The following is a 27,850-nucleotide window of genomic DNA, read 5'->3' as shown; positions in this document are numbered from 1 at the left end:
TGATTTGTCCGGGTTTAAATTGTTTATCGCCAGTTCGACCTCTGATTCAGTTATTGGCAGCTCTAATCTTTGTTTTCTTCATTTAGTCTTGGTAGTGCCCCGACATACCTGTCCTTAAACGCTCTCATATCAAAGTCGTGCAATGCAAATAGTGTCTGGTAGTGTTGGAAGAATGCTCGCTGAATATGCTCATTGTCATCGGATAAGACGGCGCCCCATTCTATATTTCCGACGTGATTTCTCTGTGCGTGCGCCTTTTCAATTCCAATTCCAAGCGCTCGTCTCGACGGTGCCTCCCCTGCAGCTGTCTCTTCCGCTCTCGCACGTACAAGCGCACCGCGATAACGCTCTTGCTCTATCAGTTCGATTTTTTGTTTAATCTTCCTTATATCTTCTGTCCATTTGCCAGGCGCTGCACATTCATTTTTAAGCATTTTTGCAAGCAGGGACCTTAGGTTGCGTTCAATATGTTTCTGTTCATGGGCAAGCACACTAGATCTACTAATTGCTATTATTTTAAGCTGTTCCTTACAAAGCTCCTATTGCTGCCATGTTCTCAGTGTACTATTAGGGTCTATCCTGCCTATTTCTTCCGTTACATCTCTGAAAATTTCGTCTTTGATCAACTTGTCATTTAATTTCCACTGGTCCCAGTTAAATGCACTGTCCCGTTTTTGTGATCCTATCACACATTACTAAACAGTGGTCAGAAAAAGAGACGGGAACAACATGGTAGCTACAACATTTTGGAATCACATCAAGCGAAACATATATGCGGTCAAGACGAGCATGGCTTGCACGCTGAAATTGTGTGTATTTTACACCACACGCACCGTCAAGGCGTTCCGCCACATCAAGGTTCCACTCCCCCACAGTTTTGGACAGTACCTCCGTACTTACGTCTCTGAATCCGCGCACACTGGTCTTATCGCGACTGCTAAGGACGCAGTTGAAGTCGCCCATAAGAATGAGGTGTTTTTGCAAACTGAGATGTTGTTCAATGCTTTCAAAAAACGCTGCCCTTTCCTCTGCTCGATTTGGTGCATACAAACATGCAATGCGCCACTCAGAGTTGCCGAGAGTGAAATCTACAAAAACACACCTACCCGACAAACATGAGAAATGGGCCTTCACCGCAAGACCTGGCAGCTTTTGAAGAAAAAGGACGCATCCTGCAGAAGTGTCTGTTGCGTGACTCACTACAGCATAAAATCTAGACGTTAAACGCCGCACCATGCTCTCGGTCTCTTCTTCACCCCCAATTTTCGTTTCCTGCACAGCCAAGAGATCGATCACCTCTTCCGTTAAAAGTCGGTGCACTTGGCTCTGCTTTTTCTTTCCTGCCAGACCTCTGACATTAAGTGTGGCCACCTTCAACGGGGGTGCAGGAGCCATTTTCGCGAAGTGTAAGGAGGCCGAGAGCGTGGTGCTTGCCCCTCGTGTCTAGCGTTCTGCTAGACGTCATCCATGGCACCGGAGTCATCCGGTGGGAGGGCCTCAGCCTGCTGCCGTAGGACCTTGTCGACGGCCCACCTTTCCGAACGCCGCGGCTTGGACATTGAGTGCCGGGCCTGGGGCGTTTTTGCTGGCGGCTCTCCAACGCTGCAGGCTGATGCATTGTTGACCTCGGTGTCGGTCTGGGTGTGTGGTCGCTTAGCCGGAGCCGTCACGCTGGTGTTGTGGCCGCCGGTATTAGTCTGCTGCACTTCCCATCTCAACGAAATGTCAGCATTGACGTCCTTAGAGCTGGTTTCTTCGCTAGTCTTTCCACCGTCTGTCTGGAGAGGTAGTGCCGCTTGAGGTGCCCTCCCTCCGCTGGCGTCCTTGCTCACTACAGAAGGTGTCTCCTCTGTCGTCTTCCCGAACCCCTCGGTACCTTTCGCCGCTTCTTCCGCCTTCACCACGTCTATTAGAAGTTGCGCTGACTCGTCACTCGACCCATGACCCGTAGCCGATGCGTAAGTGCGGACGCAGTCGCTGTCCAGATGGCCATAGCGTCTGCTCTTCGAACAGCGGGGCATCTTGCATTCACGTCGTACATGACCTGTGCCATGGCAACGCAGGCATTGCATATGGGTCGTCCAGGCATCACAAACAGGGCTAACTCTCCGGCAACGCGTACCTGGTGGGGAAGATCATCGACTTTGAATCCGGGCTTCAGCTTCAGGAGGACAGTTCTTGTTGTTGAACCCTTGTTGTTGACACCCTGAATCCGCCAGCGCTCACGGGTCACTTCCGTAACCTTTCCAAATGCTGCGAAGGCGGTCCGGATGTCCTCGTCAGCCACGCCGTGAAGCATCCAGTGCAGCCTGAGCTTCACCTGCTGGTTTTCGGGATCTATAATAAGGCATCGGCGTTTTTTTACTTCTGGTTCCTTGACTGCAAGAAGCTTCTTGGCTGCGTCGGAAGTTTCAGCGTAACCGCCCAGACATGGTTGATTTGCTACGCCCCCCAACGCGACCACGTCTGGGAGCGTTCCAGTCTCGTCCAGGGCGTCCCGGAAATCCTCAACTCGAAAAGGCCTCGCTCTCAAGTCGCCATGAAGAAACGCGGTGTTTAAAACAACACGTCCGGTGGGCAATGTAGGCAAAATGATCTGGCAATCCTTATCTTCACAATCTTCAAGCCTGTTTCCGCGGCCGGCAAGGTCCGCTGGAGCCCATTCTACCTGCGTCCGCACTCGGTGGTGGCCGGAAGTAGAATGATCGGCGACGCCGAGTTATAGGAAGCCGAGAGACATTTCTGCATACAACGTTACGGCAGCATTTATAATGGTACATGTTTCGAGGTGTACAGGCCATTGCTGCCGGTCTAAAAATTACAACTTCTTGACCATCGGAACATGCTGCCTGCTCTCACGACTTGCAACTAATATCCTGGATGCCGATGCGCACTATATTGTGCACTGGAACCACTTTAACATGTGGAATTCCATAGCGCTGGCAAATTTAGGGGCGCCGGCTCTTCGGTCATGCTCTGCTGCCCTGGACGTAATTTTCGCTGAACACAGAGCTGTAGCACAATCCTTGAAGGAAAAAAGTGCGACGAAGCTTCAAAACTGGCAAGCGCAGCAGCGAGGACACTATTTTGTTGGTAACTAAATCTTATTTGTATGTTAACATTTCGGGAAGCGTTGCGATGACCGAGGGCTCGGCTGGTTTATATGCAGAGCAAGAAGGAGTGCAAAAGCTTAAGAAACACGTAAATTATTGTGCATTACAAGTGGTCTGTTTTTTTTCTGCCTTTATGGGCCTATCGCTTGGTAAATTACTCTCTTGATCGTTTTAATTATTTCAGTTGTGGCCGTCACTTATTTTGAGCCGATGGTCGATTGCGAGTACGCTGTTGCCATGTTTGTCACTGAGGGATGCTCGACGCCGCGGGCCGCGCCGGCTCGCTAGCAATCACGGAGTCTCCACTTACGTCATAGTGGGCGTCACTCTACCCGACTACGCATTCGGAGGAAACGGTTTGAATTCGACCTGCGGGAACAAGAAAAAACCTCAACTTCTTCGCGCAATATCTCAGCAATTATTCGATTTTTTGCTGCCAGATATGCGGCGACGGTGTCACCAAATGTAGTTTATTAGATATTCATAGCATTTTTGGGCGTCTTTAGTGTCCCTTTAACGACTTGCTTCCAGAAGCACTTTTAAAAAATATCAGAGTCATACAAGTAGTTGGATATTTAAAATCGTTTTCCTCTTTTTCAGTAAATGAAAAAACCGGCAATAGAGACCGAGTTTTTCAGATTTTCTTTTGTGCAGTAATGTCTGCGTAGCTGTAATACAGCTAAACGCACGCATTGCTCTCCGAGAAGGAAAAAATGGGCTGCCAATATTTGTCGTTTTATTAAGCCTGTGTTTTATTGATTTTAAATGGGATATTCTTGGCAACCCCTATGAAAATATGAAAGGCGTCACCTGCCTGTTCTAATTAGATTATCATTCCCACCATCAATCATTCCGAGCAACTACGATGTTATCGGTTGCATTTTGTCGACTGGGCGCTCTTTCAAAATAAAGGCCACACTGGAAAATGTATTTCCGCACCATCTCAGCAGCGATGAACTTGATGAAATATTCACTGCAACCGTATCTGCTGCGGCTAGCCACTCCACAGTCTTATAGAAGGTGAGACAAAACCACAAGGTGTGTAATTCGCAAGAATGCGGGGAAGCAGAAAAGGCCGGTAAAGCATGGGGAAATAATTTGTATAGATATCCAACTAATCAGCTTTAAAAGGCGAGAGCTAACGTTAGGTATATGTATCGGAGTGCAGGCGAAGCTTTGTAACATCCATGTATCATCTATAAAAATTGTTCTCGCATTTTATTTTTGGTGTATACGCTAAAACTAAATGCGAGAGCAAGTTCGTAAACTTGATGGGAGCTTCCCCCTGTGATAATTCCTCTTCTCACACCCCCATGATAGACGAGAAAACATCAGTGCCGACATACTATAGGAGAGCATTCCTATCAAGGGTCCTGTTCCTTACATTACGTTGGGTCATATTTAAGGTACAAAACGGCTTCCTAGGAGTGGATGCACTAATGAGGCAGACAGTTATCTAATTACACTTCAACAGTTGCGTACATTACTATCAGTGAGCAGACTGGATCAATACCTGATGAAATACTCTGTCAAATGCTTGTTTGCCTCCCAGAACCTGCCACAGATGCACTTTTAATGTGATTTGCAAAAAAATGGTGACCTTGAAAAATACCACGGGTTTAAAAAGAAGCTGTTATAGTAGTATTTCTGAAATCTGAATAACAGACAACCTCCCTCAGTAATTATAGGCCAAAAGCATTAAATAGTTGTTTCGCAAAGGATTTTGAAAGTGCTCTGCATATTAGTAAAACGGCAAGTTGAGCGAGTTGGTACATAATTAAGAAAAAAAAAAAATAGCGCAACAACGGAGACAAGAGCTGATCTTGTCTTCTTGTCTCCGTTGTTGCGCTGTTTTTTCCTTAATTCTGCATATTAAGCTAAAGTTTATTACCAAATTCCGTGAACGTCTAAACGTCCGTCAGCGCGGTTTAAAAAAGAAAAACGCATGTTCAATAATTGATTGTCCGGTTCGCCATGAAAAAAAAAAAAAAGAAAAAAAAGAACGAGAAGTTCTCATATGTAAGCACGGCCCAACAGTTTTCTTTTATATGGAAGCATCCTACGACACCATCTGGAAATTACGGATTCTCCGCGAACTAGTGGACCTATAGGCATCCGCGGCAGAATGTTTAACTATTTGAAAACTTTCCTGTCTGGCCGCTCATTTTGTGTCGGCCTTAATTGGCTGAACCTTTTCAAGGAAATACAGCCCCAAGGCTGTATTTTTTAAACACTGCTCTCGTCATTTTATAAATAATTTCCGAAGGTGAAATAATTCCGTGCCGGCCGGTTCTCGATGCAGGCGAAAAGCAAGGCGCCCGTCCGCAGTGCGATATCAGTTAATCTTTAAGGGGTAGCATATTCTGGCAGATTTTACCACTTTGTAGCAGTATCGAGGGGGACTCGCGGTTTAACCGGGAATTTATATTTTAAGTGCGTCTTGGATGCCAGGTTTTAGCCGATAGGTGCGCCATACTGCGCCCTTTCGTTCCTACTAACATTTCATCTATTTGGAGCGTCTTAAGGAAATATACTACGTTTTATCACTATTCCACAGGGTCATGCAGAAAGGCACATAGAGAGCTAATGTAACCAAGAGTAGAGAGAAAGCAGTGGCGGCACTCCCACGTAAACACTTTCCCCTCCTTTGCTAATCGTGTTCGCAGCCATGATGGTACTCCGCGCATGATTGCCAGCTCTTTCCACGGCACTTTTGGGCAAAACTTAGCGCACATTACGGCTTACCAGCCTGCCAACGTTGGCGAAACGGGGACCCTGGAGTCCGCCTGCGTCGCGAATCGCAGTCCTTGTTGTGCATGGAATGGTATGGTGGTGCAAATAAATTTTTCTAGTTGAATATTTCCTAGTTCGTTTGACAAGTTTAGGCGGCTGTATGTGTTGAAGGTTGATCAAGGTGGTGGCGAGCCCTCACGAGCGGGACGTTCGAAGCTTTGTAGAAATACAGCCGGTAAACAAACGCAGGGGGGGGAAGCTTTCACGCCAGCGTGCCCGTACATTTTCCAAGTCATTTTTCCCCCAAACAGCCAGCGACTGGAACGACCTTCCCCATGAAATTGCAGCCATAACCTGCCCAACAACCTTCCTAGATAAAAGCAGATCAATTAAGTGAAAATGAGGGTGCTCGTTATATTACATGAAGGAAAGAAGCCAACAGTCGGCGAGGCCAATGAAAGCTTTGGGGATGGTACTTTATGTCTTTTTTTTTCTTTAATGTTTGCTTAGATAATCACAGAAATTAGTAATGTAATCTGTTTAGGGGAAAGATAATTAAACACAAAGTAGAAGAAAAAACAACGTGCCGATGGTGGGAACCGAACCCACGACCTCCGAATATCGCGTCCGGTGCTCTTGCAACTGAGCTACATCGGCCGCTGTCTCTCCTGCTACTTGCTTGAGTATTTATGTTGTCTGTATACGAACCTTGAGAGTGTTCACCAGCGCCACCCTCAGCCATAGCGGCAGCCATAGTTACTTTGGGACGTAAACCCCACAAACTAAACCAAAACATCAATTTTGCTCTATAAACGAATTGTGACTTAATATGGGGATAAATTTGACGGTACATAGTGTAAAAACTGCGACGATATATTTTCTCTGGGCTCATGCTTAAGTTTCAGCGCAGTTAAAAACTGAATTCGGAAAAAAAACTGCAATATTATATCTTTCGGTTGGCCACTGTACTTGAATTACGAGATTCTTCAGTAGAAAAGGGAACACAAACGCGCTTCCTTCTGTTCATAGCCGTATAAGAGCCAACCCATGCACAGTACCGGGACTGCTTGACGCCGTTATATGGCCCCCGTCTCGGCCAGAATGCACCAAACCCTATTGTTCACCACACGATGTGCGCTTTCTGGAGCGTACGCAATCCTACACACTCCACTCCCGCGGAAACTGCATTTTCCACCTGCATCTTTGCTCATGCCTCGATTGCGGTATGACATTGCAGAACGACCTACAGATGGTCTTCCCGTCTATCGCGAACAATTCTGTGTTGCTTACGCGGGATAAACGAACTTCAAGTATCTGGCGATTCACCCAACGGTTGCCCTTGAAGCGGCTTCAGTAACCTTGCCCAACGTGTGATTTTGTAAGACGGTTACTGCTGTTCCGAGAAAACAATATATGTGGCCAGAGAATAAAAGCTACTGGACAGCAGAAAAGTGCTAGAGATTAAGCGCGACACATTTATGATGTTCCAGCACCTGATATTTATCGATACTCACTAAATAAAGCGGCTAAACTAGCACGAGATTAATTAAAAATGAGCTAGTGTCAACATGAGCCAGTGTCGACTAGTTCGCTCTGACGTTTTGATGCTCTGCTTTAGCGCCGCAATCTTAATGCGAACTTCGTCTGCGGCAGCGGTTCTCAAAGTTGAAAGTCCGCCCTCAATACGCTGTCGGCGGCGCCATTCTCGCTGCGGCGAAATTCGTCGCCGGCCGCAACTCGTCCTCGGTTTCTAGTGAGGCGGCATGATCTCGTCTGCGCCAACATGAATCCTCATGAGCGTGACGAGTGTCCTCCGCATCGTATGTGTTGCATCATCTGTGTAGCACTGAGATGGGGCAGATGTTTCGCCGTCAACAAAGGCTGGACCATTGGTCTGTTGCGTTTGAGCGAGAACATCTTCTGCCGAGGCTCTTCTGTTTGAGTTGAAAAATGTCTCCGGCAGCCTGCAGAAAAAATGTTGGCTAAGTTTATTCCCGCCGAGGCCTTTGGCTTCCGCGCTGCAGTTCCTCGCATAGGCGATGTAGCGATTAACATTCAAAGGCTCAAACGGGACTGGCAGGCCCGAGGGCAGTGAAGGTCTGATGTAACTTGATGGTATGTAGCTATCATAACGACGCTCAAGTTAGTGTTAGTGATAATGTGGTAGCGATGATACTATTAGGAACGACAGTGGTGATGCAGTTAGTGAAAACGGTTCTTCAAATGGCTATTCCTCTAAGCAGTTTTAAGCGCAGTCGTAATTTTTCTACCTTATCAGAGCTTCGTTTTCAGTAGGGGGTGGTTTTGGTTATTCCGTCAATACGAGCCACCTTCATTAGTTCCGAGTTAGACGTTTGAAAAACTAAAACATACAGACCTCAATGTTTCAGGGCTTTATTGCTGAGAGAGGTTGCAAAATTCCAGCGCGCGCCCCGCTGCCCTGTAGGAACTGCTGCCAGTAGGAATCGGTGGCAAGCTAGCCCCCAAGCTCTATATAGCTGCTACTAGCAGCGCGCACGAGGGGTCGCTCTTTAATTTCTTTCAGCGCGAAATGAATAATGACAGTCAGCTGCCTTGAATCTGGGCGCCCATAACCGGGGCTGGATAAAATGGAAGGCTATGTCTCAGCGATGAATGAAGGAGCGAGGCGCTTTTCCACAATGAGACCCGTGCATCACAACGCCATCGCCATGAAAAAACGGAGTTCATCGTTGCAAAAAAGTGTCCTAGCACGGAGAGGGCCTCGTTTTTGGAACCCCTGACTAATAGATATTTCTAAGCAGCCGCGCCTGCCCCGCCGTGGGTGTGCAGCAGTTAGGGCACTCGATTATTGTGCCCAATGATGTGGGATCAAATCCCGACCGCGGAGGCCGCTTCTCGATTGAAGCGAAAAGCAAGGCGCCCGTGTGCGATGTCAGTTCACGTTAAAGAATCCCAGGCGGTCGAAATTTCCGGAGCCCTCCACTTACGGCGTCTCTCATAGCCTGCGTTGCTTTGGGACGTTACACCCCACAAACCTGAACGGCCGCTAGAAATACCTATGGAGAATAAGATTGGGATCTAGTGCACTTGGAAAATAGTCGCAGATTATGTCTAGCAGCTTACCGTTATCGTTCAGGAGGAAAGTAAAGTTGCATCTTATCTGTACTCATCTACGGAGTTAAAACGTGGAGGCTAACCAAAAGGGTTGTACTTAAGTTGAGGACAACGCAGAGGGCTATGGAGCTCAAAATGGTAGGTGTAAAGTTAAGAGATAGGACGCGTGCAGAGTGGATCAGATAATTCGAGGTAATGATATTCTAGTGGAAATCAAGAAGAAGAAATGGGCATGGGCAGGGCATGTAGTGCGAAGAGAGGACAACCGATGGTAGCTTGGGGTAACAAATTGGATTCCAAGGGTAGGAAAGCGTAGCAGGGAACGACAGAAAGTTAGGTGGGCGGATGACGTTAAGTTCGCAGGGGTCAAGTGGATGCAGATAGCACAGGACCACGTTAATTAGAAGAATATGGCAGCGGCCTTCGCCCTGCAGTGGGTATAGTCAGGCCGATGATGATGATGATGATGACGGCAGGTGGAACCGAGCATTCCCCAGCCGCAGAATGCTCGGTCGAGAGTTTTGACCTTTCCGAGAGCAGGTGTCGTAACACCTAAGCCGACGACCTACTGGTGCCGACCGTCATTAACCAGGCACAATATTGACATCTCGACTAGCGGAGCTGACCCTCGCCACCATCGTAAAAGCTGCGAGGAGGTTCCAGTGACGCCTGTGGGAATCGGCCGGGCCTACGATGACCGCGCATGCCACGTTGATTAGACTGGACCAAATAAACTACGTTTCCCCAGCTAGGGAACAGGGTATCGTTGACACTATATTAATGCGCGGAACTGTATCCAGGAAGAGCTCTCTTTTCGTCTTAGTTCCTCTTTCTGACTGGACATGTAAAAAGTATATATAAACTTCTTTTCTTTGTCAACTCTCCCCTGCTGCTCCTCGTCCGATGTCTTGTGCGCCTGATCACGTTACCACGAAGTCTTGGCCCCCGAACCCAATCACATCAATGCCAAGTTTTCAGGTTCTGCGGACAATAGCGGTGCACTATATTTATAACCTCCTATAAGTGCAAAAAGTAAAAATCTAAAAACAGCAATGATCATCGCGTTGGACCTATACAAGCAGAACTGCTTCTTATACTGTCACATCTCTACCGAAAATTCTGCTAGAACTTTTCGTACAGGTTTTGGTATACCTGCTTATTGTAAAGGATGCACTGGCATGGAACTGGGCGGAGGGGGGCCGGCGCTGTCATTCCCAACAGCCTTTCATGAGTAGGTGGCCACTGTTTCTGGAGAAAATGAAAAAGAGAGGACCCCGGCTGGAAAATAACTTAGGACTAGAAAATAACACGGTCATTTATAAAAAGTGCTTCAGTACATGACAATATATTGCAAATCGCTTCCTGACCCCCTGGCAGGCAGTGCGTAAGGATCTGCAGGACGCACCGCTATCCTGTTTCTGCGTAGACTATGAAGGACCAAAACCATTAGAATGTTATGTTTAATACCATCTTCGTTTTCAGTCGGGGAACACCTGATGCCATGGGACCAAGCAGAGCCTTCGGAGGACGCACAGGAAAAAAAAGCTCTCGCAGCGGTCCAAGAAACATTCTCTGCACAAAACACAGTGGGCTCCCCAAGACACGAAAGCTGCTTTCTCCGAAAAGCACAGCTTAACCGACAGAGTTCCGCTATACTGCCGGGGAAATTATTACTGGTATCAAGCTATATAAGCTTTATACATGACGGGTCATACCGGGCTCGTGTGATCCTGGGAAAACCGTTTTGGAGCGATACTACATTGCCAATTCCGCTCTTAACGTGAAATATGCATAATTTTCTTCTCCCTGCTTTGTGAGCTGGATATTGCGAAAAAGGCAACGCCCGAACTCAATGGCATTAAGCGCCGTCTAGGTGAGACAAGGACGAAGTGGGTGCTGCTGCATCGCTAGCGCGGAAAACCATTAGCCGACGACTTGTGCAACCAAGAGTCATGAGGTATAAAAATGTCTTGCACGCCCGTTGGCAGCAATGAGGTTGCGTACGGAGAGAACACGAGCGCTAGCAAGGCACTGACGAAGGATTTCTGTGCGCAGAGGACGAGATCTGTCTGAAGAAATGTGGGCCGAGGCGATCATCTCTCTCCTGGTGGTGGCGGGGTCCGCATCTCTGGCCTGGCTTCTCCGGAGGAAGAGGAAGCTGAGCTTGTTCAGGCGCCACGGAATCCCGGGGCCCGAGCCGGAGCTATTCTGGGGCAACTACATGCAGCTCAAGAAGGACCGCTTGCAGGTAGGCAGAGTAACATGGTACTATGCAACAAATCTCACTGTACACTGATGACATCCCAGACAGCTGTTAGCACTGTTTCCAGCTACTGTACATAAATTAGGAGGAATACCAGCTGCGACAATGAAAGTATAATTTATCCAGTGGGATCGTTCGTCTTCCAGCAACATTAAATAGGCCATTCTACGATGTTTAGCAATCATTGTGCAAGACTATATATACGACCTGCCCTTATTCGAGCATGTAAGCATCCCCGGTCATTCATTATTTGATCAAATAAAAATTTCGCCATCTTATTATCTGAGTTTCGATCACCCTGCGAAAGCGAAGTGAGCGAATCAATTTTAATTCCCAAGTTTAAGGTGGTGTGTTCAAGCGGTAACCAAAACATTCTAAAGCTAGCCTGCATAGCTTAGTACAATTTCTGGTGTGTGTGTGTGTGTGTGTGTGTGTGTGTGTGTGTGTGTGTGTGTGTGTGTGTGTGTGTGTGTGTGTGTGTGTGTGTGTGTGTGTGTGTGTGTGTGTGTGTGTGTGTGTGTGTGTGTGTGTGTGTGTGTGTGTGTGTGTGTGTGTGTGTGTGTGTGTGTGTGTGTGTGTGTGTGTGTGTGTGTGTGTGCGTGCGTGCGTGTGCGTGCGTGTGTGTGTGTGTGTGTGTGTGTCTGTGTGTGTGTGTGTGTGTGCGTGTGTGTGTGTGTGTGTGTGTGTGTGTGCGTGCGTGCGTGCGTGTGTGTGTGTGTGTGAAGAATTTCTATAGACCACGAGAGACTGGCATCTCCTTCATTTCGTTTAGTGTGAAGTGCCCTGTACGTGATCGAGCGCGATCTCTATGGCGTGCTTCATGCCACTGTGAGCCATTTCTCTTTCGCCTGGTTTTATTTGTTGTACTGAATGTCCACACGTACCTCAGGCTCCGCCTTATCGTCCACAATGTAGTTTCGCCACGTGTCTTGTTTTCTTATCTTTCATTTCTTTTGCACGTTTTCACGCAAGTTCGGGCTTCGCATTATCCTCTACAATCTAGATATGCCACCTACGTTTTTATCCCTTATTTGAGAATTTAGATTATTCGCATGCAAACTTTCTACGACTGTGCAGTAACACGCGGCGATCTCATTTTAGCTGTGCATTTTTGATTGATGATGATTGTAGTGTGTTGTATGGCGCAAGGGAATCTAAGGTCAAGCAGCGGCAAATAAAGAAACAAACAAAAGAGCGTTTAGGTGTTTTTCTTCGGGGTTCATGGTCATTTATACTTATATTGATAACCTCAGCATATGACTATAGCAGACAGCCTGTAACTGAACTGACGTAGGCTGGTCCCCGGCCGAAACGTTGCTTGTTCACCGCGACTGCCTTTTTCCGTGTCACAGGTAAACCTAACCAGACATTTAAAAACAAGACATGTCCCAAACTAGTGAAGCCAATCGGAGCTCTGCTGTGAAGGCTGGGTGGTTGGGTGCTCGACCCAGGACGCATGTTCAGCCCAGCCGGGGCGACTGCTTTTCGATGGAGGCGAAACGGAGAGGCGTCCGTGTGCTGTGCGATGTAAATGCTCGTTAAAGAACACTAGGTGGTCGAAATTTACGCCGAACCGAGCGTTAGTTTTGGAATTGTGAAATGTTTGAATTCTGGAAAACGTTTTGAGTTATTGCTCGACGTTGCTTCGTAACAGCGGCCTCAATACTCCAGCCGTGAGCGGTAGGACGGAAATCTCCTCTGCTGAAATGAAAGGCAATAATTACAAAATTTTAATACCGCTTTTTTGGACCTTGCAGTCTTATAACCAACATTATTGAGCAATTTCGTATATTTCCTTGTTTAATTTCGTCGCAGCCTTATTCGTGCACTCTACGAAATAAATATAGTTTGGAACAATTACACACAATTGCATGACGTGCTCAAAATTCCATTCATTATGATTCACTGAAGAAGGCTGTCTTTCATGGTGTACACAGCAGCTAAAGCCATCTTATTAGGAATGTCTTCAAGTGTAATTCTTGCACGTTGCCTCTGATATTTCGCCTATAGGTCGAGTCCGACTTCACAATTCTTTTTTTGTACATATCTGCAGGGAAAAAAATTTAAAAAATTGCATTTTTGTACATATCTGCAGGAGAAAAAATTGCAGCTTCGAGAAATTGTGTGACGTAGTAGACCAGAATACAGTTCCAACGCTGCCAGTCCGCTGGTTGGGAAGAATTTGTGCAGGAATTTTATCGAATAAAAAATGTGGCCATGACATATCATCAATTTCTTTAAATTCAGTCTGTGCTGCACGCTGAGGCAAATTCAGAGGCGATGCCTTTTGAAACGCAGCCTGTGTGCTCCTTTCCTTTGAGGTTACCGTCAGGGATGTAAACGTCAAGATACGGCCATTCTAAGCGACACACTCCAGACTTAGCTGATCACCATTCCTGGTGCTTATCGGCCAATGAGGGTTCCTAATGCATTAATAATGCAAACACAAGAGCGGCTTAACATACAGCTGCGAAAGCCGTTCTTGCTTTAAGGATGAAACGTTTCTTCTTCTGACGCGGTTCCTAACACGAGCGATTTACAAGAACCGCAGTGAATTGATGAGCGGTTGCTACCGAACTCAGGTCTAGGCGATCTGGTAGCCGCAGCAGAAAGAGATAGAGACCAAAGAAAATGGGAAAATGAGATAGAGACCAAAGAAAGATGCGGCAACAAAACGTTTTGATTGAAAAAATGCGTTTAACTCTGGTCATTACTTGTCTAATGACACCAGTGACAGATGTGTTTTTTATTCGTCTTAAATGACCAAAAGTAAGCCCAATTTTTTGTCCTGCATTAAAGTTACCGCGAGTAAAAGCAGGCGTGCATTCCGTTACGTCATGAACCCAAGGTTTCCTGTAGAAATCTTCCTGACTGAGGACAAAAAAAGGAAATATTAAAACTCATTTTGCCATCAACAAAACGTGCGAAATTTGGCACAAATTGGCCTAGCACTGAAAGCAACGTAGAGTAAAAGTCTTAGTAAAATTAGAGGAGGTCCAAAAATGCCGGAGCTGCTACATAATGTAGCTAAACCGAAAGGACATGTGACAGCTTTTGCACACAGACTGAAATTGACGCAGACAGCGAGGGGCAATCGACCGCGCGAGTGTGTGCTGCAGTTTAACACGCATATTCATCCGCTGCGGCGATAGCTGGAAATATTTATAGTCGCTCCCGACGAGAAATTCCCGAGCTTGAATCTGCCCCGTTCTGAGGTATTTTTTGCGCGCACCGCTACCCGTTATTAGATTTCGCCGACGTCTGTCCGAAGCCGCTATCTCTCTCTCTTGCTTCAACTTGAAGCGCTCAAGAAAAGGTAGCGCAGCTTAGTCAATGAAAAGGTGGAGCGGCACAGCTGCAACCAATAATAGGGTGCCACGGCAGTCACGTCTCATTCTTCACTGACAGCAACCGCTTGCCTCTGTGCTCCCTGCCTAGTCCTTGGCTCCGCGCCGCTCGCCGCATCGTGAGGCTTGTGCTCACTTCCACGCCATGAATGTCTTTCGCATTCAAGCGTGTTTTGTCGCTGTTCGATTACCTTTCTCCGTCCAGCGGACCTTCTTTCTCTCCTGTTTTGCATTTTATTAACTACGCAAATCAGATGTAATAATTTTCTTTGAGCCCTGCACAGGCCTCACAGATTCATGTTAGGGTTTGGCTGCGTTAAGTAGTGCTTTTCTGCTGAAAACTGCAGCTGACACCTATCAGGACTCTGAAAGACCACAGGTCGAGTGGCTTGCGAAGGCTGGCCTTCTCTCCCGACCGACAAAGCCAAAGATAACGTCAACCGTGGTATAAGCCTCCAGCATTAGTGTCTACGACTAGGTATGTAGCAACTAGTGGCGCAAATATTGGAGTACGCCAGCGTGACGGCAAAACGAGTCTGAATTTGAGGCACCTCCCTACTAATATTAATAAACACTTAATTAAGAGTCAATAATAATAATTACAATAATGAATGATTAATACTAATAAGTACCAGAAATGACCAACAGAAACGACGCCGTGACGACGTATTCCTGGCGCTCATTTTGGGTTTTTTGTCCTAGGTGGCAAAAGATAAGGCCAATGACGACAAAGAAAAAAGCGAATGCTCGATCAAGTTGGCGAAAAAAGAATTACATTGTTACTTCAGTCGTTTTGACTTCATATTATTTTTAACAGCCAGCTGAAGTAAACTCGTGACCATAATGAGCTTGGTCAATTCTTGCTCGTTTCTCCGAGCATCGGTTTACATCTGTCGTCGTTGGCCTCGTCTTTCGCTTCGCGTCATGTTAAGGTATGTTATTACTTATTTCTGGAGACACCTTCTTAAATAAATATAGCCTTAGAGTGAATATGACAGGTCTACGAAATTAAAGGTAGTTATACCTATCAAGGCTGTGTTACGTCAGAAGACGTACGCGCTTTATTAACTCACGCTTAACGCATCGATGCGCAGCCCGAGTGATATGCATGTCGTCCGTGTCCGTCATGGCGTGCGTGGTCGGGGAGGAAGTGATGGTGATAGATGTGGGCACTCCAACACATCCCCTTCAGGCGCGAATTAAAAAAAAAAAACACGAAGGAAAATTGTGATTTCTTCTAATATTGTCTCTTGCAGGCACAGAAATAGAATGGTTAAATAAGAACGTGTTTATTGAAGCAACAAATTTTTCGCTGATGTGTACATTTGTACACATGGCGCCTCAAGGCCGCAAAGATTGTTGATCACCACCTACACAATGAACAACTAGTTTCATGCAATTCCAATGCCTCTCAGCTTGACTATTTAAATGGCTGCTACATTTTGGTGTGAAATTCATAGTAGCAGTCCTTTGCAGCACTTAGGCAGAGGAAAACTCCGCATTTGCGACAGCAAACACGAGACTTCGAAACGCAGCCTGTGTTTCGACACCTTTGCGGGAAGTTGGCGTTCGTGTGAAGAGGCCAGTGGTTGTTGGCATCAAACCTTGTGACGTTTGTCGGCATGGGCACCCCGACATGCGACTTTGGAACATGTTTTGGAGAGCTGATGCTTGGTCTACCCCTTGTTTGGCAAAGCCTTGTTGCTTGCAATCAAGCTCCTTGCAATGTCGGACTGAAATTTCATAACATCCTTCACTTCCTTTTTACGCAATCGTGCGTTAGCATCACGAATGTATTCAAGCCAGCTGTTGCAAACAGCGAAGGAAACAAAGTGTGAGATTACCCTCACTGGCTGTTTCTTCGTCTTTGCTGGGAGGGGGTACAAAGCGATCTAAAAGTCTAGCTTATCGACACCGCCCATAAATCGATTGTACTCAGCGATTACCTTTGGACAATCGATGTCAACGTGTTTCTTGGCTGCTTCACTCCATCTCTTCGCTTTAGTAATGCTGCCTAGTCCTACAACTGTAGAGATCATGTTGACTGGACCATTGTCGTGCCAACGAACAATGACCACATCTTCCTTCTCTGCAATCTTGAAGTCGTAGCTTCCACGGCCTTGCTTTTTAAGTTCTTTTTCACTTTTGAGCTCACACCTAGAAGTATGTTGGCCCTAATTGTGCCAGAAGACAAAATACCAAGCGATTTCAACTCTCTGAAGAGTGGCACAGAAGAAAAATAATTGTCCATGTAGCATCTCATGTTGAGGCCTTGAGGGAGCGCTTCCACAATCCGCATCACAACCGATCCACCAAGGCCCAAATGTGAATGGTCTTTGCTTATGCCAGTGCCTTTCCCTTGATAAATCTCAAAATCGTCTCAAAGGCCATCTCAATCTCAAAGGCCATCTGAACTACAGCTGACAAATACTTTTAATCCTTCGGGGTGGGGCTTGTGTTTTGCAAATTGCTTAGCGGGGGCCCTTCCTGCAAGGGGTATCATCTGTTCGTCAATACTGTTTTCTGCCAGGGGTTCCAATTCAAGACATCTTCTGACAGCGTCAATGACTGGTGCCACTTTCCAAAACTTGTTCTTGGGCGGATCTTGTGGAGCATCCACGTTGTGACATGAAGTGCTGCTCGAAGCTTGAAAAAGCATTTGGATGTCATTGCATCCGCAATACACGGTATTCTTGTGTCCTATTATCAATACATTCTGATCCCCGGAAATTTCAAGACTGCCATGCGTATCATAATACCAATGAAAACTGATTTCTTCCGATGTGGCATTTAGCTCAATTCCATCTTTTTGCAGTGCATACATGTTGGTGAAACTTGCTAGGTCATCAAAACTCTCTGGGAAGTAATTCATAAACTACTCAAGGGGCTCAATTGCAGCTGATCCTCGGTTAGGGGTGTAGCTGCACTCAGTGTTTAACGCTAAAAATTTCTTCTTAATCCACTTCACTGTGGTTTTCTTTCTTTTGGTTGGCGGTGGCTGCACGTTCTTTTCATCGTCGCTGCTGCTGATGCGATGGTCTACTTGCAAAGAATCATTTGAAGCAGCCTGGAATGCAATGAAATAATAAAGAAATAAATATCAGGAAAAGTTTAAAATCATTGTTGTGAAGTGAGGAGCCTTACTAACCACAGTGTCAGTAGATTCTTCCAATTCATCGTCTGAGAAATCCCCATCGGAGATGTTGCCGTCGGCTGTTCTGGCCAAAAGAGCTTGCGCAGATGTAATCGATGTCTTTTGCCGGTTACCGAGTGATCTATGAGACCTAGAATGCATAAGATAAATGCATAAGCTCTGCATTACTGCTTCGAAAGGAAATGCAATACAACAACATTATGTGAGAAGGCAGCCTTGAGTCACTATGTGCACAATTGTACACACGTATTTTACGCTCCACGGTACAGAGCCAAATTTAACAAAAACCGCAAGACCTTCTCTCTTGCGCAAAGCCATAACCTTATACGTTAAGCTAATATGAACGCCATCTCTAAAAAGATACTTTTCACGCGAAGAAAGAAAAAGAATTGCAATGCACTCACGTGCAGATCCGTAGAAGGTAGAGGCCTCCATCTGGACTGTTTGTTTGGGTGCCTGCTTACAAGCGCATGAGCTAGATGGTGCTACTTGTCCATACAGAATGCATTTCTCAGTGCGCACATGGGATCTCAGCCCATTTGAAACAAGGGCGGGACCACAGAGTGGCGCCAAATTTGATATGTACAATTGTCACGTCGCCGCTGAAGGGGCGATCGCCTCTTCAGCAATTTGACATCAGAGGCATGTCGTGTCCAGACCAGAGGAGCACTTTGCTCGAAGTCATTGGGTACTCAGTGCGCCAGCCCTAGCCTCGCACAGGTCATTTTCAGTGGTGTTGTCGTGGATGGTCTTCTTTTTAATCGCGGCTTTGTTGGTGCTGTAGAATGCTAGGGACGACTTGCGTGCTGCTTCCACAGGGCCGTATCAACTTGTTTGATCTTGTAATGCTCCTTTCGGCGCCAGGCGGGTTCGTGTGCCGCTGTCAGTGCTACTCCGGGTATCTCGAACATTTCTTCGAGCTGGCCTGCCCGCTTGATCCACCTAGTGTAGGCATCGTAGGTGCACATACTTGTAGACCTCTCTGGCCCACCTACCATCAGGTAGTGGGCTGAGTCTTCGCTCGAATAGAGAGCTTGGATTTGGCCTCACGGGCCTCAAACGTGGACCAGCCGACGTCCCCTTGGATGGCAGCATTGGGAGAAGAATCTGTGTACTCCCAGGGCCAAATGTCCAGCTTCTCACTGCGGACTTCGATGGCTGTCGTGTAGGAGAGGCACAGTACCGCATTCGCAAAGATCAGAGAGGGCACAGCCACCAGCTTCCACGGTGCGCGCACTACCTCGAAACGACTAAAAGTCCAAAGGGCTATGTGCATGAGGTAGGCCGCCTTTGCTCTCAGCTTTGTCTCGTAATCTCGGAGATATTGTCTGTAATTGGTGAGCAGGACGCCGAATTATGTGTAGGTATCTGCCCATGGGTCCTCTCTGTGTAGCTTCAGCACTGGCGTCGTTTGTATGTCAGGCCGAGTTTGTTGCCCTTTTCTGACAAGATGTCCAAAGGTGCCTGGAGGTCTTGGCTCGAGTTCGCCAGGATGACGTCGGCATAAAGGAGCGCCGGAAGATATCACTCCTTGGTGTGGAGCCTGGGTTGCCTCATCACTGACCAACCTCTCCATCTTTGGTCACATTAAATTACCATATCTTTCCCATCGGCCCAAGAAAAAAAATGGACCGCGTAGCTGCAACGCGAGGAAACCGTATTATTTTCTGGAAAGTGAATTTATATGGATGTTTAACGGTTCATTAAAACCAGGTGTTACTGCTCACTCGAAGAAAAAAACTGCGCTGTTGTCCACGTTTCATCAACTCAGGTTCTTTCACCCACGGCGGTTGTCATGTGGCTCGCGGTTCGGTTCTTTTGCTCGCGTTTCATTTGATGCTGACAGAGGTCAGTGTAAGCTAAAAAGCGAACAGGTTACGGTGCACTGGACACCTGTGCTTACTCAAGAATGAAAGCCGATATGCCTACAAATTATTCTTAGGCACTTCGCGTCTTTGTTCAATTGCACCATTTATTGGCACGCTGGTGGCTGAGGTGCACCCATGCGTGGCAGAGAACAGGGATCTAATTTAACTGCTTTCTCAGAAGGCTTGTTCAAAACAGGAACATATAAACGACCGAAATTTAGTCTGACTTCAGCATTAATAAAACTCTGTGAACAGTGAAAAAGTTACATTTACACACCAATCACCAGTAACAACTATTTGGAGCAGTTCCTGTAGCTAATGCTTCATGGTGCGTTAAAGGGGTCATGCCACGGTAATAAAAAATATTATATTTCCGAAATTTCAGCACCCTAGAGGCATTCTTCATTTCGAAAAATGTGGTTGAAGTTAACACCGTGAATATCCTCCCACAGACAGGAATCATCATTTTGAAATGCTTAGTGACGACACAAAGCGACACCAGTGCCCGCATCGTCTGCTGCTGTGCCGTCGCCGATAAGCTGCCCATACACATTTCGCGCTTGCTAATTAACATGACTCCCAATAAGTGTACTCAGCATGCTTCTGGAAACAGAATAGGCTGTAGTGACGCACGATTTAGTTCTTGGCCAGGCATCTACCTTCGGCCCGACTGGCGCCATCGTCGGATGGCAGTATACTGCTCCTCGGCCGTAAACACCGCCGTGCCTTTCGCGCGAGTTTTCCGCGCCAGCGATGCGCCAGTGTCAGAAAGCATACTAAAATTTGTTTTTCTCGTATTAGGCCCTCGAGTTTCAAACATGAATGCTTCTTGTGAAGGGCTGATCCATACGGTGGCTCACAGCCGGTGCGGGGCCCATGTTCTTTAACGCTAATTTCGCTGCTAAGGCGTCGCCGTAAATAATAATTTCCTTCACTACGTAACAGTGGGGATGAGAGCCAAGAGGTTTCATGATGGAGTGGTTCATTTGCTGGTCTGTTAAGTGCCCTCCGCTGTGGCTTCGATGCGAATTTAGGCCTAGCGAAGAATAGGGAGAGGCAGACAGCCAGAGCGCCGTCGTCCTTCGCGCTCGCGGTTGTCGTTGCTGAAAGCCTCATGAGCTTATCGTCTACTTTAATGATATATATATATATATATATATATATATATATATATATATATATATATATATATATATATATATATTGTAGTGTGGTAATCTTCATCGATATAACCACTGACATGCGTCGCGTGCTGCCGCTCTCAAGGACGAAGAAGTTGTTCGCTGCCTTGCTCTTTCGCCACGCCTGACGCTTCGCTGCGAGTCTCCCCTGAGCGGCTGGAATCACCTGGGTTCACCGAATAAACACACCCCTACAATTGGTGGAGGTGCTGGGTACGTTCCCATCCACCCTGGAACTTAGAAGCCGCACGTTGACCACTGCTTCCACCATGCCAGACGAGACCACCTCGACATCGGCGCCCCTACCAACCACGGTACTGTGTTCTGGCGTTCTACGGCAGCGTGATCCATGCCTCTTCAGTGGCACGGCTGACCAAGACGTCGACGACTGGTTGTCGGCGTATGAACGTGTCAGCAGTTATAACAGATGGGACGACACTATTAAGCTAGGTAACGTAATCTTTTACCTGACCGACGTGGCGAACCTCTGGTTTCGCAACCATGAGGCAGACCTGCCATCTTGGTCTGCATTAAGAAGAATGTTTGGCCATTATTTGGGCTATCGGAAAATTTCGTCCTTATGTGTATGGTCGACCGTTTTACGTTGTGACCGATCACCACGCTTTGTGCTGGCTTGCCTCTCTGAAAGACCCATCCGGTCGCCTTGCTCGCTGGGCTCTTCGTCTCCAGGAGTTTGACATTCATGTCATTTATCGATCAGGCCTAAAGCATACGGACGCGGATGCTCTTTCCCGCTCGCCATTGCCTAGAGATAATTCGTCTGACCACGTCTGTGCCTACGATTTGTCGACTCTTACAACTATCGACATGGCTACCGAGCAGCGGAATGACCCCTGGATCAATGCACTTTTGGATTTTCTCTCAAGTCCTACTCCCGGTCATTCATCCAAAGCGCTCGTCCGCCAAGCCCACCACTTCTCCATTCGTGACGGTCTTCTCTATCGCCGCAATTATTTGCTTGATGGACGGAAGTGGCTTCTAGTCATCCCGCGTCATCTCCGTGCCGACATTTGTGCTGCGTACCATGGTGACCCACAATGTGCTCACGGTGGCGTATTGAAAACCTACACGCGCCTACGTATGCGATTTTACTGGCGTGGAATGTACCGCTTCGTAAGACATTTCGTGCGCGCTTGCGAATCTTGTCAACGCCGAAAAACTCCTCAGAAGTCCTCTGTTTCGTTGCAGCCGTTACCCTGCCCTGCTCGTCCGTTTGACCGCGTTGGCATAGATCTCTATGGCCCTCTTCCGACTACTCCTGCTGGAAACCGGTGGATTATTGTGGCAGTAGACCATCTGACTCGCTACACTGAAACATCACCGTTACCCTCTGCCTCTGCAAGAGACGTTGCTTTGTTCATTCTCCACAACTTGATTCTTCGCCACGGGACTCCGAAGGAACTGCTCAGTGACCGCGGACGCGTTTTCTTGTGCGACGCTCTCGAGGCCCTACTGAAAGAATGTCGCATCATTCATCGCACCGCTACTTCTTACCACCCTCAGACGAATGGCCTGACAGAACGCTTCAACCGTACTCTGAGTGACATGCTGGCCATGTACGTCAACGACGCTCATTCCAACTGGGACCACGTTCTTCCCTTCGTAACCTACGCATACAACACTGCGATACAGACCACCACCGGATTTTCTCCCTTTTTTCTTCTTTACGGGCGCGAGCCAACCTGCACAATGGACGCGCTTTTTCCCTACCGCCCTGATGTTTCTGAATCGACGCCACTCTCGGACGCCGCCCAGTACGCAGAAGAATGCCGTCAGCTCGCTCGTTCGCTTACAAAGGAAAATCAGTGGCAACAAAAACACCATCGTGACACTGGTGAGGCGCCTTCATATGCGCCCAACTCCCTGGTGTGGCTCTGGGTTCCTGCCACAACCGCCGGCCTGTCAAAGAAGCTTCTTGCTCGGTATCACGGTCCATACCGAGTCCTTCAAAAAACATCTCCTGTGAACTACGTAGTTGAGCCGGTTACGCCATCTGCGGACTTGCGTCGCCGTGGACGCGAAATAGTTCATGTGGACCGAATCAAGCCTTACTACGATCCGTCTGTCCTTTCGGCACCATGAGTCGCCAGGATGGCTCCTTCTCTGCCCGGGGGGAAACTGTAGTGTGGTAATCTTCATCGATATAACCACTGACATGCGTCGCGTGCTGCCGCTCTCAAGGACGAAGAAGTTGTTCGCTGCCTTGCTCTTTCGCCACGCCTGACGCTTCGCTGCGAGTCTCCCCTGAGCGGCTGGAATCACCTGGGTTCACCGAATAAACACACCCCTACAATATATATATATATATATATATATATATATATATATATATAATATATCGTTTACGCATATAGCATCGGTCATGGCCGACGTATCGGGGGTGCCTCGATGTATGCGCGCCGCTGCTGCGTTGTAGGGCGGTACCCGAAGATTGTACAACAGTGCTGTCGGATGGCGCTATATACATTGCGCATTTTGTTCGTTGATTTTGAGACGTGTTTCGGCGTACAATGCGTACGCTTTTAGAGCAGGACAGCTCTTGCGCCTGTACTCGGGCGCCGACGTGCATCGGAATCCCACCCACAGATGCCGCTATTCTCTAGGTTAAAGGCGCTAACAGAGATCGGCGAAAAGCTCAGTTTGCGGTAACCTCGGTAAGCGGGATGACTGCTATTTGGTCGACATTACCGCGGCGTCGCATAATCGAGGTTGACGCTGCTTGTGCACAGAACATGCAACAGAGCGCGTAGCGTTGCCCTGTCATCACCGGCTGCACTGGTTGCCAGATCAGCAAGTTGTTTACGAAGAAATGAAAATACTAGTTTTAAATATATTTGCAGCTCCGATGCAGCTGAAACTTTGAGGTGCGTTGCTTGGTACATCAGAAATAAAATGCAATAAACAGTTTATATTCCGAAATTGGTGTCATGAGCCTTTAAAGCGGCGCAGTAATTAATCGAAATGCGGAGCAGAGGGAACAGGCGGAAGGCTTTGTCATAATACCACGCGCGTCCTGAGAGCAGTTGCAGCTAACCACTAAGGTTAAATTCCAAAGTGACGCATTCAGACGTCACTGCGGCAGCTGTGCGTCCACCCATATTTGCGGCGATATCTCCGGGAGAAGCTCTGATGCAGCACCGCTGGACCGTGCGAGACAGCGCGCGCGCAGCGGCTATTGCATTTCTCAACGCTCTGCGCTCATCACCTTGCTGTCATGGCGAGCTTTACTACAACCAATACAGCGACATAAAAGCACGTGTTTCACACAAACAACGCACGCACTTTGAGCGCAGGCACTTAAAAAAGGTAGGCGAGGAAACGCTGAGGTGTATTTGATTGCCTTTCCGCGTGCAATTAGGTTTTATAGCCTTCCTTGGCAAGCCCCCCGGGCTTACAAGAGCACGAGATGGCGCTAAATAAAACATGTTGCAGTATAATTACTGCAGAAAATATACTGCGCCATTTGTTAAGAAAGAAAAACGTAATCTCATTTCCTAAAGCAGCTCATAATAACGAGAAAAAAAAATGCGGGTGCCTTGGTTGCGCTAAAGATCCCATTATGATGTCGCACTCAATTAAGTACACTTGGACGTTGTTTTACTGGACAGCTTACTGGCCAGTTTTACTGGCAGAAAAGCTTGGCGTCGTCACCAGCGAAGGCACTTGTTCACGGCCGAATAATCCGAGGAACATCACGGCCAGTTCAGGAAAAGTCTTTTAGCATAGAATATTGAAAATAGGCAGGCGTTAATCAGGGTCCGCGTTAGGAGTCGAACCCAAGGGTCAACACCCGATGAAGAAAACGCCAACTGCACCATTGCTTGCTCGACCTTGTTTCTGGCTGCTTAGAAAATACTGATGAGAAGACAGGGATAAACAGTATAACGCAGTCAGTATCACCGATTGCTTACTCCTGAGTCATTTGAGAAGGTGTTTTTCGGTGTAATGTAGATTTATGATTAGCTAGAATTTTCTCTGGTTTCTAGTAAGAATATTAGGCAGGTCGGAATGAAAACAATTGCGCTAAACGTCACGAATAGCAGCAGATATCTTCCTTACGCCCTAACTGAACCTTAGTCGAGCGTTAATGTTTCTTTTCTTTTATCGTTTAAGTGCTTTAACGTTATAATAAACCACAGCTGCCGTTAACTAACGCGAGAGCACAGTTGAAGAAATAATTATTTCATTGGGCTGTCAGACAATAACCAGTTTGTGTGAACGCTTGGGAGTAAAAAGCAGGAGCGAAAATGCCAAAAAACACGTAAAATCAATATTTACTCTCACATAAATGTCTTCATCAGCTTTGCTGTACACTCTTCACCAGATGGGCGTGGGCTCAAAGTTGACATGAAGGACTCTGTACTCACCTATGGGGCTGAAACGTGGAGGCTAACCAAGAGAGTTCTACTTAAGTTGAGGACAACCCAGAGGGCTATGGAACGAAACATGGTAGGGGTAACATTAAGAGATAGAAAGCGTGCAGAGTGGGTCAGAGAAATAACTCAAGTTACCGATATTCTAGTAGAAATTAAGAAGAAGAAATGGCCACGGGCATGACATGAGCGAAGAGAGGATAACCGATGGTCGCTTAGGGTAACAAACTGGTTTCCAAGGGAAGGAAAGCGTAGCAGGGGGAGGCAGAAAGTTAGGTGGGCGGATGAGGTTAAGAAGTTCGCAGGGGTCAAGTGGATGCAGCTAGCACAGAACCGGGTTAAGTGGAGAAATATGGGAAAGGCCTTCGCCCTGCAGTGGGTATAATCAGGGTGATGATGATGATGACTCTGGGATCACTAATCTCAGGGAGGAATGTGATAGGCTGAACACTGTCTAGTTGATTTGTTAGCAATATGTCCAAAATGTTTGCGCAATTTTGTTTACGCGAGTGGGGCTCTAGTATTACGTACACTAAGAATAAAACTGTGCCCAATTTCTAGGAATTCACAATTACAAGATTACAAGCGCAAAAACACACACTCAAACTGTTTTATCAGGTGAATACAACTCGCATATATATAGCTTCCTCGACTAATGCGCAAACGTACAAGGTATCAAACAGAAGACGTCGAAATTATCAAAGCAGGCGTGACGGAAATGTTTGCTCATTCTCATAATGGAAAAACGACGGGTCACTGATACAATTCGAACCTGCTTTTTATATTGAAGGCTTCTCGAGTTTCACGAGCCGTCTGATGCCCGCCTCTTCGCAGAATTCTCACAACGCGGAACCGTGGCACGTAATTCGTGCAAGCCCTACAGTGCAAAACAAGTCGCCCACCCTCATTGTTTTCAAATTATTTTGCATGTTTTCAAAGCCGGTCAATCACGCAATATAGGATTTTCCACAAGAGAATGGAATTTCATAAGCGACACTGGTGGCGCACTTAGTGAACTTCTGTGAACACGTGGGAATTCCGTAACAGGCAGACGACCATTGACTACTGTCTAATGTCGCAGGAAATTTATAGCAAGTTCACAAAAATGTATATAGACGAAGAAGGGGAGTGTAGTCTGGGAAGTGATCATAAACGCATTAGTCTGCAGATGGGGCCCTTGATGAAAAGAGAAATGGAACTTAGACAAAACCTAAACGCAAAATTAAACGACGACCAAATAGCGCGGATAGCAGCAGACATAGAGGAAGCAATAGAGAAAAGCCCCATGGAAGACTGGGATTATAAACAGGTAGAACTACTCATAAGGAGGAAAATTAAGGAGGTTAAAGTAGCAAATCGCTGGAATGGAAAGAGGAAGCCACGGAGCTGGTGGAATAAGGAAATCAGGGAAGCTATTGAACAACGACGGGCTGTTTCAAGGGAACACCAAGTGGCAAAGAAAGCATAGGTATCACAGGAGGAGATCGACCAAAAATGGGAATCATATCAACAAAAGAAACTTCATGTGCAGGCCCTCGTCCAAAGTAATATAAAGCAGTCCAGTGATCGCTGGATGGCTGACATACACGATGCCTCTAGAGGCGGAGCAAGAAAATTCTGGAACCATATAAGCTGGCTAGGGAAGAAGAATCAAAGAAAGCAGGATCGGATTCAAGATAACGAGGGAAATTGTTTAAAGGGAGACAACGCAGTGAACTACATTATATCAGTTATAGCCGAATCATTTAAAAGCGACGATAAGGTAATCTCCGCAAATCAGGAAGCAACACAAGGTAGCAGAATACAAAGCAGCCTAGAACTGACCAATCTAAACTGGAAAAAGGCCAATACCGTAGCAGTCTGGGCGTGTTGGTTATTCATGATGGAAAAATACAGCGCAGGGAAGGACGAGGACAAAATGAAGACACATAGGACACACGAGCGCTGCAGAAAAAGGCAGAAAAAAATATTCCTAAAAACAGATCTACAGGATTAGATGAAATTCCGATCAAGCTGATTAATGAACTTGGTCCAAAAAGTAAGGAAATGTTGTTGAAAGCTCTGGAAGCAGTCGTAACGAATAAGCAAATTCCGGACAGCTGGCGGCAGAGTAAAATGAATTTTATTTATAAAAAAAAATGCTCATAAAATCCTACATGCCGATTACCATAACATCTGTTATGTACAGGTTAGCCATGCAGGCGGTGAAATTAAAGGTGCAAGCATGGGTAGGAAGTAACAAGATACTCGGAGAACTTCAGAACGGCTTTAGAAATGGTAGGCGCTTAGATGATAGCCTGTTCGTGCTAACCCAATGCATCGAAATATCTAGAGTGGAAAATAGACCTTTGTATTTGGCCTTCCTGGACATAAACGGGGCGTACGACAACTTAAGCAGGGAACTCCTGTGGAACATATTAAAAGAAGAAGGTATCGGTTATGAGATAATAGAGTTCCTACGGGAAATATACCGGGATAACAAAGTAGAGATTACATGGGAAGGGATAAGAAGTACGGAAGATGTCAAAGTACGCAAAGGATTAAGACAAGGCTGTTGTCTATCACCGCTGCTGTTCATGCTTTATATGATAAACCTGGAACGGAGGATACAAGACAGTAACCTAGGTTTTAACCTGTCATATAGATTAGGTGGAAAGGCGGTAGAGCAGCGCCTTCCTGGTTTGATGTATGCAGACGATAT

General features: G+C 46.8%; 1 protein-coding gene across 1 annotated transcript in view; it reads left to right on the top strand.

Annotated features, from left to right (window-relative positions):
* The window catches only part of LOC146171653 (cytochrome P450 3A4-like), a 112,481-nt gene that overhangs the window by 40,173 nt on the left and 44,458 nt on the right, over positions 1–27,850 (top strand). The window contains exon 2 of the mRNA XM_084586473.1: positions 10,998–11,190. Within this exon, the coding sequence (XP_084442599.1) occupies positions 11,020–11,190 (171 nt within the window). The 5' untranslated portion in view covers positions 10,998–11,019. The remainder of the gene's footprint in view (positions 1–10,997; positions 11,191–27,850) is intronic.

Source organism: Amblyomma maculatum, unplaced genomic scaffold (assembly GCF_055883805.1).
Source record: "Amblyomma maculatum isolate TAMU_Amacu unplaced genomic scaffold, ASM5588380v1 scaffold_19, whole genome shotgun sequence".
Classification (NCBI taxonomy): Eukaryota; Metazoa; Arthropoda; class Arachnida; order Ixodida; family Ixodidae; genus Amblyomma; species Amblyomma maculatum.
This window is presented reverse-complemented; position numbering and strand designations above follow the sequence as displayed.